Below are 14,473 nucleotides of genomic sequence, written 5' to 3' on the forward strand. Positions count from 1 at the left end.
TGTATTTTGAGGTCTCAGTCTTCTGGAGCTGTGTGGTTTCTGCCAACCCCTGGGTCCATTTGGCCATCAGCCTAAGCAGTGAGCAAAGCAATACCATACTCATTTTTATGTTCCTGTTCCTTCCCCTGCTCCTCCTTTGGAGAAGCAATAATTCATGGGGGATGATAAGGTAGCACTTTACAAATGGCTCCATGGCATTCATCCCAGGAGCCACAAGCTGGTCTTGCACCATCTGTTCTTACTCCCTGTTCAGCTCCTTTACAGCTTTTATTTTCAACTACTTTCCCGCTTGGTGGGGACTCCTTTAAGGATGAGCCAATAGTAAGACTGTGGCTGCAATCAGTAGAGACCCCTCTGAGGGGTATCTGTTCTGCAGCCCCTGGTAAAATCATGTGAGACAAAAACCTAAACATGGTAATTGGTTCTAAACCTGTGCCAGTCTATAGCCTCTGCCTCCCCAATCAGAGCTCAAGCCAAACTCTTCTGTCCTCTTTCCTTCTGCATTAACCCTTTGCTGATCCTCAGGGGCCACTCCCCCAACACCCCTGTACTTGGGTGAGGGATGTTGGACAGAGCCTGTTTTCATGTACTGCAGGTGGGGGTGTGCTGACATGTTTGCTCTTGGTTGATGGAGAAGGTACAGAGGCCAGGGAGTGAAAATGGTTAACAGTGAGAAGGGGGAAGAGTTAGGTGTCTCATAGTCAGTCACAGTGGGTTGGTCATGGGTAATGGCATCTCCCCACTTTAGGGTTCTCAAACAGACTTTGGAGGCCTCTCTTCTCAAGTTCAGATGTCTTACAGGTGAGCTCTGATGTGGAAAGACAGAGGTGTGGGGAAGGAGGGGGATTTTGCGAGTTTGCATGAGTGTGTGCTTCAGGCCCTGGGAACTGGAAAGAGGGAGGGAAGGGAGGAGAGCAAAATCTTCAGAAGGTGTTTCCTGTACCCGGGTGATCCTGCTCTGAATCTCCATAGTCCTCCACTGTGAACTGAGGAGGGGAGGGGTGTGTTGGGGAATAAATCTTGTATGAGAACAATCTTGAAGATTCTGATGTTGAATGGTGTCCTATCCTTGATAGGTCGTCTCTTGTAAATCTGAGTTCTGGTTAATTTGAAGTGATAGCCTTAACAGAGGAAACCCAGGTATGAGGGACCCACCAGCCCACCCCTATTTTTCCTTTGTGATGGCCAGAATATCACCATAGTATGAGGCTACTTTTCTTCCTGTGAGAGCCCCACCCTCAGCGTAACTGGCACTCTTGGCTAGTATTTAGCCTGTATTTCCTTCATTCCTAATTCTTTTTTTAAGCACTGTGGTTTATACATTCCTAATTCTTAATATTGTCTCCTAAACATGCAGACAAGCACACGTCTTAAAGGCTAAGGAGGTTGTAGGTAGCAAAAGGCTTTAAAAAGTAGCACCTTGCTCCTCCACTGGATGGTTTGAGCTGCAGGGACAGCTGCTCTTTGGTCTTCAGCTGACCTCAGAAACTAGAAATATTTATTTCAGGCTCTGTCCCATTGGCCACTGTGGTCAGGGGTGGAAAGCACCTGTCAGGTGTTGCCTTGAGATTGACTGGGCTAACAAACTTTTCCACAAGCTTTGTGGTTGAAAAGCAGCCCCCTCCTAACCCTACCTTTCCTTGGCGTCCGAATTACAGCAGATGTCGAGTGCCCCCTGGGTGCGAAGCTCGGTATTAGGCAAATAAGGGTGGTTGCTCTCCTAGGCGCTATCACCCCAACCCGACTTCTTTGGTTCGAGACAGGGTCTTGTTTTGTCACCCAGGATGGGGTGCAATGGCACGCTCATGGTGACTCACTGCAGCCTCTATCTCTGGTGATCCACCTCAGCCTCGAGTAGCTGGGACCACAGGAGCGCGCCACTACGCCTAATTTTTTGTCCTTTATTTGCAGAGATGGGGTTTCACGTTGCCCAGGTTGATCTCGAATTCCCAGGCTCAAGCGATCCGCCCGCCTCGGCCCCTCGAAGTGAAGGGATTACAGGCGTGACATGCCACCGCGCCCGACCAAGGCGCTTAATTAGCTTTCTGTTAAGTTTTCACAACCACTTTCCTACCACAACTTACTGTTCCTGTTTTACAAATGGACAAAACCAACCGACGAAAGGGCACTGGACCATGGGATTACGGCACGTCCCTGTGGGATAACGTTGAGATGGCTGCTTGCCCAGAGCGGCAGCTGATGCCTGAAGCGTCTTCCAATCCCAACACTCGACCTAACTCAAGGTTACCAGTGCTCAGCTGCGGCTGCAACTGGGTCTCGAAACTTGAAGGCCTTCTCTGCTACAGCCTTCGTTCCCGGGGACAGAAAGGGGATGTTTCTAACCCGTAGTACGCCGGCGCCTTCGCAGAGGCCCATGGCGTGACCTCTAGCCCGGATGCGCAAGTTCCGCAGTGAAATGAACTTTGGCGTTCGGCCGCGGTCGCCTTGTTCTCCTGAAGGCTTCCTCTTCAGCCAATCACTGCTCGAGGCCCGCCCCCATCGCCGGAAGGAGCCGTCGCCCTGAGCAACTACAACGTCCGGCTTCCTGAGTTGGGTGGCAGGAAAGGCGATGAGTAAAGGGCGGGCAGAAGCTGCGGCGGGAGGTAACGGCGGCGTGGGCGCGGGGAAGACCCGGGAGGGCAGTGGGTGAGGAGGTCGGTTGAGTGGCCCCCTCCCCTGCTCCTCTCTCCGTAGCCGCCGGGATCCTCCTGAGGTACCTGCGGGAGCAGAACCGGCCCTATAGCGCTCAGGATGTGTTCGGGAACCTACAGCGGGAACACGGACTGGGCAAGGCGGTGAGGAACCTCTCCCGGGATTCCCTCTCCGTCGGACTCCCTGGAATCAGCCTGGGGTCGTGCCCTCTGGAGCCTTGGGCGCTTTCCCCATTACTGGCTGAATTTCCCCGGACTCGGGCCCAGACTCCTGATTGCCCCTCCCCTCTGCCAGGTGGTGGTGAAGACGCTGGAGCAGCTGGCGCAACAAGGCAAGATCAAAGAGAAGATGTACGGCAAGCAGAAGATCTATTTTGCGGATCAGGTGAGAAGAACTTGCGCCGATTATCACCCGTAAGAGCCCGACGAGTGAATCTACTTCTAGGGTCAGCTCTTTTGGGGAGAGGCCCCCCTGTGGAAAACTCACCTGTCTTAGGCCACTAAAAGGGCCTCGGATATCCTTAAATCAAGGTGTGTACTCATTAGGATCCAAACTTCACGAAGTTTCCAGATTTACGATATGATAAGTGACAGAAGATCCTGTATTGTTACTGCCAAGATCCATTTCCGCCCCAAAGCTTATTGCTTATCATCTAGATTAGCAACACCCTCTGCCAAATTGCCAAATGAGGTTCCTCCTGCCTCCATTCGCTTCTCTAAATACACACATCAAATTTATATTCTCCAGCCTCGACCTCTAGCTGGAATTTGTCAGGCATTAATATCAGTCAGAATTGCCACAGTAGAATGCCCCATCTTCCCAGCACCCCAGACTGGCTTCTAACATTCTTCTCTCCTAATGGAATCACTCTTTACCCAAACCAGAAACTTGGGAGCAATTCTTTACTTCCGTTACTCACGTCTAGTCAGCCATCAAGTCCGGCTGATTTTTCAGTGTGTATGTGGGTTTTTTTATTTTTTGGAGATGGAGTCTCGCTCTATCACCAGGCTGGAGTACAGTGGCACAGTCTGGGCGCACTGCAACCTCTGCCTCCCAGTTTCAAGTGATTCTCCTGCCTCAGCTGCCCGAGTAGCTGGAATACAGATAGATGAGAGACGATCCTGTATTGTTGCTACCAAGATCCATTTCTGCACCCTAAAGCTTATTCCTTATCTAGATTAGCAATACCCTCTGCCAAATTGCCAAATGATGTTCCTCCACCACTATGCCCAGCTAATTTTTGTATTTTTAGTAGAGACGGAGTTTCACCATGTTGGTCAGGCTGGTCTTGAACACCTGACCTCGTGATCCACCTGCCTCGGCCTCGCCAGGATTACAGTTGTGATTTTTTATAGAGGTGGGTCTTGCTATGTTGCCCAGGTTGGTCTTGGAACTCCTGGGCTCAGGTGATCCAAAGTGCCGAGATGACAGGTGTGAGCCATGGAGCCTGGCTAATTTTTCCATTCTTTTTTTTTTTTTTTTTTTTTTTTTTTTTTGAGACGGAGTTTCGCTCGTTACCCAGGCTGGAGTGCAATGGCGCGATCTCGGCTCACCGCAACCTCCGCCTCCTGGGTTCAGGCAATTCTCCTGCCTCAGCCTCCTGAGTAGCTGGGACTACAGGCACGCGCCACCGTGCCCAGCTAATTTTTTGTAGTTTTAGTAGAGACGGGGTTTCACCATGTTGACCAGGATGGTCTTGATCTCTTGACCTTGTGATCCACCCGCCTCGGCCTCCCAAAGTGCTGGGATTACAGGCTTGAGCCACCGCGCCCGGCCTAATTTTTCCATTCTTGAATCCACTCTTTTCCATCTGTCATGGCTGCTCCAGTTCACACCCTCTTCATCTATTGCAATATCCTCTTAACAGATCTTGTCTCTTCAAACATATCTTCAATACTGCAGTCAAAATGATATGTCTAAATAGATCCGGTCATGCACCTTCCCTATTTAAAACTCTTCAACAGCTCTCCACTGCTGCATAGAACATGTAAAAGGCATGGGAAGGTGCCCTAGCCAGCCTCTGGCCTCACCAATCATTTTTCTATCCATCAACACTGGGTAATTCTGATGTGTTTTACTGCTCTGTCCTTTGGATGTTGTCCTCCCTGTACCTGCTTCTCTGCCTGACCAACTCTTACTTTCCTTTAGGATTTCACTTAGGCATCACCTTCTCCAGAAATCCTTGAATGCTCTGAGCGAATTGTTTCTTTTTCAGGCCCTTGCCTCTTTTGAGGCATGCTGTATTACAATTATTTTTAGTTGTCTCCTTTATTCAACTGAAGTTCGTCTAGGGCAAACACCATTTCTCAATTCATTTTTATCTGGGCAACGCCTCCACATTTTCTAACATCCAGTAGATTTAGACACTCGTTAAACTGAACCAAACCACCTTCAAGGCTAACTTTCCTAAAAGGCTTCATTGTGTTACTTATCTAAAGAAAATTCTCTAAAGGAGGGTTTGGCAAACTTTCTGTAAATGGCCAGACTATTTTTAGGATTTGTGAGCCATATGGTCCTTTATCATGGCTGGCTGTACAACTGCCACTGTAGAGCAGAAGCAGCTGTAGACTAGGTAAATGAATGGGTGGAGCTGTTTCAATAAAATTTTGTTTTCAAAAACATGCATCTGGCTGGGCACGGTGGCTCGCCTGTAATCCCAGCACTTTGGGAGGCCGAGATGGGTGGATCACAAGGTCAGGAGTTCAAGACGAGCCTGGCCAACACGGTGAAACCCCATCTCTTAAAAAAATAAAAATGCATCTGGTAGGATTTGGCTTGCTGGCTGTAGTTAGCTGGACTCTGCTCTGTAGGTTCACCTTGCCCAGGTGTAGAGTCCAGACTGCACTAGCTGGCATACTTTTTCAAACTGCTTCCTATCACCAACTGATGATACCCTCCCAACCCCCCCGACCCCATACTGATCCCGAATGCAGTTCTCTTTTCTAGCAGTGGCTCCTCATGAGAGGAGCTCCTCAGACTTACCGGAATCCCTTATCTAAATGGATTCCAAGGCCCAGCACAGTGACTGACGCACAGAGTGTAATCCCAGCACTTTGGGAGGCCGAGGTAGATGGATGGCTTGAGCCCAGGAGTTTGAGATCAGCCTGGGCAACATGGTAAAACCTCGTCTCTACTAAAAATACAAAATTTAGCTGTGCTTGGTGGCGCGCGCCTGTAATCCCAGCTGCTCAGGAGGCTGAGGCATGAGAATCGCTTGAAGCTGGGAGGTGGAGGTTGCAGTGAGCAGAGATCGCAGCACTGCACTTTGGCCGGGGTGAGAACGGGATAAAGAAAAGAGAGAAAAAGAGGGAAGGGATGGAGGGAGATGGAAGGAAGGAGGAAGAAAAGAAAAATCCATCTATCATGCCTCTTCACCTGTCCAGTTTCTGCCTATTGTGGAAACCTATGATCTAGGTTTCCCCACCTTGAGAACAATGTTACTTAACTCCTTCAGCCCAGGTAGTGGTTTTATCACTAAATGGGAAGATTTCTGTTCTATTCAGTAGCCTGTCAACCTGGTAGCTGCTTAAGGACAGGCATTCAATTTCAACCTTTCTCTTCTACCTTTCTAGTGGGATAGCTCCTCAACTAAAAATTTCTCAAAATCACCCTCCCACTATTTCTGCAGACCCTCTGGAAAGCCTGGGGCGTGGCTGGTTCTCAAGTGTATCTAAATGCTGCCTTCCCAGGTGTGTGTTCCCATCTCTGTGGCTTACAACAGTTTGGTTGTATTTTCCCTCTTGTCTGGCAGGACCAGTTTGACATGGTGAGTGATGCAGACCTTCAAGGCCTAGATGCCAAAATCGTGGCCCTCACTGCTAAGGTGCAGAGCTTGCAGCAGAGCTGCCGCTACATGGAGGCTGGTAGGACTGGGTAGCCCCTCAAAAGTGCCCATAGGCTCAGGTTCACTCTAGAGGTCAGGAATTAATGAATGGGTCACTGACTGCAGCATCTTGTTGCAGCTAAGACCCTTGGCTGGGCTCCCTTAGGTGTTAAAAGAAATGTAGGATAACTAATAGCTTCTGTGTACCAGTGAATGGGCAGGATACACATTTGCTGTCCCTGCCACGCTTATCAGTACATTGTCCTCACATTTCCCTTTCTTCCTGTTTCTTTAACTGGCTACACTTAAGTGTTCAGCCTCACACCCATGCTACTACTAATAGATGGAGGAGGAAAGAAAATTAGAAGACTAAACTGATAATCCTGTAAGGCTTAGTTTCCTGAGCATTTCCATAATGTGAGACTACTCTGGATAGATGCAGAGCAAGGTGGAAGCCTGTCTCCTACCTCAGGGAGCACCTACTGGGAAAGACAAACTCCTTCCTCAGGGGTAGCAAGTGACCCCAGGGGGATGTGGTTTCAGAGCTCAAGGAATTATCTAGTGCCTTGACCACACCGGAGATGCGGAAAGAAATTGAGAAGTTAAAGAAGGAATGCACTGGCTACAGAGAGAGACTGAAGAACATTAAAGCAGCTACTAATCATGTGACTCCAGAAGAGAAAGAACAGGTGAGCTAGAAGGCTGCAGGGCCACTGTGCAGGTCCAGAGTGAGCATGAGGGCTGCTGCGGTTCTGAGGAGTTAGAGGAATTTGCTTTCTCTTTCTAGGTATACAGAGAGAGACAGAAGTACTATAAGGAGTGGAGGAAGAGGAAGAGGATGGTAAGTGTGTGGGAGCTCTGAGACAGGCCCTAGAAGTGCTTTTGAAAATGGCAGGTACCAGATCAACTGCTACACAATATCATAAACTGTCTGACAGCCAGTGTTCAATGCTGCCCATCTTAAAAGGCGTGGTTTTATTTCTCGTCAGGCTACAGAGCTGTCTGATGCAATCCTTGAAGGATACCCCAAGAGCAAGAAGCAGTTCTTTGTAAGTGGTACTCTCTCCCTTCTTTGCTTCCCTGGGGTCTTCTCCTGGTGACAGCTCATTGACTTGTCTCCCTGTCCCACAGGAGGAAGTTGGGATAGAGACAGATGAAGATTGCAACGTCACACTCCCAGACCCCTGAGGGGCCCGTGGTGGGGACTGCAGGATGTCGAAGAGTGAGATGTCCTGGACTGGCTGCCTTGTTTCGGTTGACTTTTGTTGTTGTTCCTGCTGCTTTTCACCTTTGAGCAGAGCAGTCAGGAGACGGGCATAAACCAGAGCAGTGGGTGGAGGATGAGGGCTGATGGCTGGGGGTGGACCCAGCCCATTTCATTGTCTACATTGCAGTAGCTTGAGCTTAACACTTACACATGGAACAATGCTGAAAGAAAGCATTTGGCAATATTTATTGTAATTTCATTTGATATAAAAATAATTAATTTCCTCTGGGTAGTCAAACCTGCCAGATACCAAACCTGAGGAAGGCAGAAGTGAATCTGGAGAACTAGGGTAGAGCGAGGTTGCTATAAACCAGAATTTGGAGGGCCCAAAGCCTCACTCAGGACTCTGGTGGACTTGTGTACCCCAGGAGACTTTTCACGTACGTTCTGTACCCTCTCACTCCACCCCTAAGTCCTGGGAGAAATGCAGGCAACACTGAGACATGGGAGGGGCGTAGACAGGCTTGACAGAAAGGCTGGGTGGTGGTTTTGAGCCCCAGTTAATATTTCAAAATTGTAACCATATCAAAACTGCATTGTTTTAGAAAAATAAATTTCAAATATTTTTGTATGTGATATACCTGCATCTGTCATGCAGTACTACAGCCTGTGGGAACCAGAAGGGCCTCCTTTACCACCCAGAGCAGAGGAGGAAGGTGATGGAATATAGAGCCTAGGGGAGGCACCTGGTGGCCCTGCCCTGAGATAGCCAGAAAGCCCTTAGCCTCACCTGGGAGTCACCAGGCAGCCCCAGTGTAGGCACAAGGTGGCCTTTTACCCCCACAGCTGTGAGATATTTCTTCTTCCTCTTTTTCTCCCATCCAGCTACTGCCAAAATGCCCAAACTTGAGCCAAATGTTGCCCAAGAGACCAAAACAGAGGCAAACAGTTTCCAAATCTATGCAGATCATGGGCAGAAATCTGAGGCTTGAAAAAAGGGCTGAGAAGGCAGGAGCTCTTTGGGGTGTCCAGAGTAGATGCCCACCAAGGACTTCCATGGGCAGGAGTGGGGGATGCGGGGGAAGGCTGGGTAGGTTTGAGTTTTATCGTCAATATAATAAATTAATCAGAAACTTTCACAAAACAAACACCCCAGCTCCGCTGAAGATAAAATGGGGATGGGAAAAACCAAACACCAAGTAGAAACCAGCTGACCAGTGTAAGGTGCTGTAGTCCAATCTCATGGGCCCAGCAGTTCAGTGGCCAAGTAGAGATTCACAGGCCTCTTGGCTGTTCTGCAGGTTTCCAAGAACCGGTCAGTAAAGCTGGTTTTTCAATTGGTGCAGGACGCCAATCACGATCTCCCGCAGGGTCTGGTGAGGGCAGCAGAGGAAGAAATAGACAATGCTCATGTCAGGGCACAGAGTAGTTTCAAAGATGCCTGCCTAGATCAGCCATGTACTTTAGAATAAAGTGTGTTAAAAATAGCCCCCCAGGGGCTGGGCACAGTGGCTCATGCCTGTAATCCCAGCACTTTGGGAGGCCGAGGCAGGTGAATCACCTAAGGTCGGGAGTTTGAGACCAGCCTGACCAACATGGAGAAACCCTGTCTCTACTAAAAATACAAAATTAGCCGGGCATGGTGACACATGACCACAATTCCAGCTACCTGGGAGGCTGAGGCGGGAGAATCGCTTGAATACGGAAGGCGGAGATTGCAGAGAGCTGAGATCTCACCCCTGCACACCAGCCCTGGCAACAGAGTGAGATTGTCTTAAAAAAAAAAAAAAAAGAAAGAAAGCCCCCCCAGGGGTCAGGTGCAGTGGCTTATACCTGTAATCCCAGCACTTCAGGAGGCCGAGGTTGGCAGATCACCTGAGGTTTAAGACCAGCCTGGCCAAGATGGTAAAACCCTGTCTCTGCTAAAAATACAAAAATTAGCATACTTGTAGTCCCAGCTACTCAGGAGGCTGAGGTATAAGAATCGCCTGAAACTGGGAGGCAGAGGTTGCAGTGAGCTGAGATGACACCACTGCATTCCAGCTTAGGTGACAGTGACTATCTAAAAACAAAACAAAATTCCCCCCAAGAAGTACTGATGTCTACAGTTTACTTTGAGGTGTTCCTGAAATAGAATGGAGATGGAAATACAGACCGGACACGGTGGCTTACGCCTGTAACCCCAACATTTTGAGAGGCCAAGGTGGGTGGATCTCCTGAGGTCATGAGTTTGAGAGCAGCCTGGCCAGCATGGTGGCTACCCTGTCTCTACTAAAAACATAAAAATTAGTCACGTGGTGGCAGGCACCTGTAATTCTAGCTACTTGGGAATCTGAGGCAGGAGAATTGCTTGAACCCGGGAGGCGGAGGTTGCAGTGAGCAGAGATCACACTATTGCACTCCAGCCTGGGCAACAGAGCAAGACTCTGTCTCAAAAAAAAAAACAAAAAAAACAAAATGTTTTCAGTAAAATTTAGGTAGGGGGTATACAAGTGGTCACTGTAAAATCCTCTCAACATCACAATAAATTTAACGTTTCACAATAAAAAATGTTGGGAAAGGAACAAGAAAGAATCTCAGACACAAGTTTAAAGCCTCAGAAAAAGCAATCAGACTTCAATTAGAAAACTTAGTGCAATACTATTAGCATATTTCCCCATTTTAAATAATAAAAAGCTCTTGGGCAATGACTTTAGTGGACCTGGAAGTAGGGTCCCAGAATTTTCATGTTTCCAATTCTGCAGCTGCCTGGGGCTTCCATACAGGGCAGCCACAACATGGGCTAGACAAAAGCCACGAGCTGGACTTGACACTGAGCTCACATCACACTTGCCAAATGAAACTGTAACATGAAGATGTAGGTTAGCAAAGAAAAGGGAAAATACGAGAGTCCCGAACGTTGTAGAAATACTCTTGAGAAATCTTGGAGCAGCTGCTTTTCTCAACACTGATGGCTTGGGCCACCTTGCCTGACAGTGGAGAAAACTGCAGGCCCATTGATCCCTTACCTGAGGCTTACAGTGCTCCTCAATCCAGCTGAAGACACAGGCCGACAGCTCCTGGAAGCTGGTCACCGAGATGGAGGCATTGAAGGACTGGAACAAGGAGTCCATGATGCCTTGAAACACGTTGAACTTGACCTGGTCAGAGACCTGGTCTTCCCCTTCATGGGGGTTGTCCTGGTGTGCCTTCACAATCTGCTCATAGTTCCTGAAAGCATGCAGGCCAGGGCTGGGGTGCTGCAGTGGCTCCGCCCACCCAAGAATGATGGGGCTATCCTGTGTACTCCGAGGAGTGGCATCCCCAGAGATGAACTGGGTGGGGTTCAATATCAGGGAGATAACTGCTTCTAGGCCAGGAATGGTGACCCTTTCTCCAACCTTCCCTTCATTAATCCAACAGGCATTTCCTGAGTGTCTGCCATGCGTAAGGACAGTTGGGAATACACAGTCCTACTGGCTAGCTCAGGAACTGAGGGTAGCATCTGTACTGTAGTAACCAATGTGGCCTTTCAACAAGGGAAGATGTGCAATGAAGTTGCCTCAGAAGCTCTGGTTCCCCCCATTCAGCGCCCCTTACACTTTCATGATCTTTAGGGCCGTGACATCCTTGCGTAATGTGGACACCTCCTCCTCCTGCTTTTTCTTCTCCTTGTGCAAAAACTGAATGTAGTCAATGGCTAGGGTGGGGGCAGGAAAAGAGGGTAGACACAGAAGTAATCTCAACCAGGAAGACAAGGCTGACTTTGTTCCGCTTCCCCAGACCCCAACTATCCCTTGGCAACCACCACACCAGGGCCAGGACATGGGAGGGTAGGAGGCGCTGGCCTCTTCACAGCCCCTCTTGGCTCCAACCCCTCCAGGGCTTTCCCTTGCCATACTCTTTTGCAGAACGATGGCTTTGCTGAGCTTTTGGGAGCCAATGGAGAAGTCCTGCTGCTGGCAAGTGGGGACGATGGTCTGAAGGTCATCATAGCCTCTCTGTGGAGACAGCAGGGGAAATGGTTTCCTTAACCCTGAGAGACTAAGGCAAACTGGCACAAATTTCTTCCATGACACCAAGTTCTATGCTCACAAACTCAACAGGAGTCTCTGTGTCTGGGACTAGATTAGCTGCCCCCAAGGGTGCCTGGGACTGTCTGAGAGGGTCAGGGCACAGGGAAGCTGAACTGTGCAGGGCCCTCCTACACTGGCTGAGGCATAGGCCTCCCCTGGTCACCTTGATGGCGTCCCTCCTCTTCTGCTCAGCCTGAGTGTGTGCGCGCCGCCGCCGGTCTTTGTAGGACTCCTTGTAGGCCTCCTGGTGGTAATCACTGTCCTCGTCATCTATGCTCAGAGGTGGGGGCAGGGAGAGGTCATCTTGGGGCCCAGTGGGGACCAGCTAGCCCACCTTTCCCCAGCTGGGAAGAACCTGGTGCCAGAGATGGCAATATGGAGAGAAGAACCGAATGTTCTAGATGAGGTGAAAGATGGTGAGATCCTGTGTCTGATCCTTTGGCTCCACCACCCCCGTGTGGATGGCTGGCGCTTCCCTGCCTAGGAAAGGTACTGCAATTATGGCATATCTGAGCCCCCCCAGGTGGGGAGGATATTGCTGCCTACCTGTGTTGGGGACAGAAGAGGCGCTGGTGGAACCAATGCTATTAGCTCTGGACACTACACTCCCCTTGCGCGTGCTTTCTACAAAAAGCCCTGAAAAAGAGAGGCCCAATCACTAAGGGGTGGGGTGGGCAACACTGCCAGAACCTCAGACACCTGTGGGACACGATGGCTTTCTTAAATGCTGACCTCTTCCCTTCAACCCAAAGCCAACCATACTGGGCCCCCTACTTTCTGCCAGACCACGCTGCAATGCTCTGGTCCCTAGTGTCTACACTGCTCCATAGACCTACATGATACCCCTTGGCTCACAAACGGGCATCTATCTGGACGTGATGAGGCTGTGAGTGATCAGCTACCACTAGTTCCACTACTTCCCTGTTCCACAGCAGAGGGAACTAGATGCACCCTCGGTTGTTTTCTGTCCCTGTCCTTCAGCTCCTGCTGTCTCAAGCCAGGAACTCTGCTCCGGGACAGTGGACTGTGCTCAGGCGTGGCTGACAACGTCACAAGAATCGAGAAAGCCGGGGCGCGAGTGACCCTCTAGAGCTTAAGATTGGGTAGCTACTCACCGGGGTCCAGGCTGTTGTCGCTGTAGGCATATTCCACCTGCGGCACAGAGCACAGGAGAAGCCCGTCAGACCTCCGCCCCTGGGGGGAGGTGCCTCTCTCTCTGCAGGGTGCCCGGGCAGCTTAATGATTCCCCCGAGACTGGCACGGGCTAGGCCGTGCAAGCGCCGCCCCTCCGTATGATCCCTTTTGCCCCGACTTCACCCCAGCCCCCCGTTCTCCCCACTCGCGCGCACACGCCTCGTTTGTTTCCCCACCTTGGCACAGGCGGGGTGAGAGTTGACTTCTCTGCAACCCCGAGGCAGAGAGAGCATAGGGGACTTTGGGGACAGGAGGGAGGCCCGTCGTCTTCCGGCCCCCTTACGTGCACGAGCCCGACCCACCCTACCCTCTCCAGCGTGCGCGCCCACGAGGCTTGCCTTGACCCAGGGGTCCTCCGGAGAGGCGCCCGACTCCGTCATCTTGGACCCACCGGACCGGAAATGAGCCAATGGGCCAGCCCCCGGCGGCGAGGAAGCGGGAGGTGCGCCCACGTGACCCGCGCACACCAATCCGCGATCGAGAGGCGGGACAGGGCAAGAGCATCGCGCATGCGCGGTCCAAATACTTTACTCCCCGGCTCCAGGCGTGAAAGCCCAGCGCTTGGACTGGAGCCGGCCACCTTCGGGATTCTTCCCCGACGTGCCTGCCCTTCCTGGGTTATGCACTGGACTGGCGGCGACACGAGGCGCGTTCTGTAAGATGGAGTCCCCTCAGTTGGCTTGTCTGCACACCACCACAGATTGTACCAGATCCAGCTGCGCACTGTCACGCCCCACGTTACCTGCGGGCGACGTCCCCGCGCCCCGGACCTGCAGTGCTGGCCCATGTGTCAGGAGTCGGGCAGAGAGACGCCCCACCCAGCCACATCGTCCGACCCCACTGGCTGCAAGCTCTGTGAGGACAGAGTCCCCGCCTGGCGCGTCGAATGCTCATCTTCCAACACCCAGCCCAGTGTCTGGCAGGACCCGTGTGGAATGAACCCCTGCAAAGAGCCCGCTAGCTAGGTTATGCGGCCTCTCAGATTAAAAACAAAACAAGGCCGGGCGCGGTGGCTCAAGCCTGTAATCCCAGCACTTTGGGAGGCCGAGGCGGGTGGATCACGAGGTCAAGAGATCGAGACCATCCTGGCCAACATGGTGAAACCCCGTCTCTACTAAAAATACAAAAAATTAGCTGGGCATGGTGGTGCGTGCCTGTAATCCCAGCTACTCAGGAGGCTGAGGCAGGAGAATTGCCTGAACCCGGGAGGCGGAGGTTGCGGTGAGCCGAAATCGCGCCATTGCACTCCAGCCTGCGTAACAAGAGCGAAACTCCGTCTCAAAAAAAAAAATAAATAAAATAAAATAAAATAAAAACAAAACAAAAAAAAACGGCAGTACCTAGAAGTCTACAACTTACTTAAAAGCACACACCTGGTCAGTGGGAGGGCCAAGGCTCACCTCTGGCTCACTTCATAGGCCATCCTCTTAATCACTGCACTCCTAGGCTTCCAGCACAGGCCTGCGCCCTGCACTTGTGGCTTAGGGATCCCAAAGATACTTACAGGCAATGAAGCAGGAAGCAGATACCATACAGGCAACA

The 14,473-nt window shown here is 50.8% G+C and overlaps 2 protein-coding genes across 3 annotated transcripts; one reads left to right on the forward strand and one right to left on the reverse strand.

Moving 5' to 3' along the window:
* The first annotated feature begins 1,893 nt into the window (after positions 1–1,893).
* Positions 1,894–8,309, forward strand: PSMC3IP (PSMC3 interacting protein). Its single transcript, XM_032279604.1, has 8 exons — positions 1,894–2,603; positions 2,695–2,795; positions 2,947–3,036; positions 6,404–6,515; positions 7,019–7,164; positions 7,263–7,316; positions 7,465–7,524; positions 7,607–8,309. The coding sequence occupies exons 1-8, from the start codon at positions 2,570–2,572 to the stop codon at positions 7,661–7,663; spliced, it is 654 nt and encodes a 217-aa protein (XP_032135495.1). The 5' UTR covers positions 1,894–2,569; the 3' UTR covers positions 7,664–8,309.
* On the reverse strand, positions 7,905–13,565 carry MLX (MAX dimerization protein MLX). Of its 2 annotated transcripts, XM_032279602.1 has the most exons (8): positions 13,270–13,556; positions 12,853–12,889; positions 12,284–12,373; positions 11,901–12,007; positions 11,563–11,662; positions 11,262–11,361; positions 10,691–10,892; positions 7,905–9,055 (listed from the first exon to the last, which is right to left on the reverse strand). In XM_032279602.1, the coding sequence occupies exons 1-8, from the start codon at positions 13,309–13,311 to the stop codon at positions 8,999–9,001; spliced, it is 735 nt and encodes a 244-aa protein (XP_032135493.1). In that variant the 5' UTR covers positions 13,312–13,556; the 3' UTR covers positions 7,905–8,998. The 2 variants fall into 2 exon arrangements, with proteins under 2 accessions (XP_032135493.1, XP_032135494.1); XM_032279603.1 differs by lacking the exon at positions 12,284–12,373 and having other exon boundaries at positions 13,270–13,565.
* Between the last annotated feature and the right edge of the window lie 908 nt (positions 13,566–14,473).

This window comes from Sapajus apella, unplaced genomic scaffold (genome assembly GCF_009761245.1).
Source record: "Sapajus apella isolate SASKATOON/1434 unplaced genomic scaffold, GSC_monkey_1.0 scaffold12, whole genome shotgun sequence".
NCBI lineage: Eukaryota > Metazoa > Chordata > Mammalia > Primates > Cebidae > Sapajus > Sapajus apella.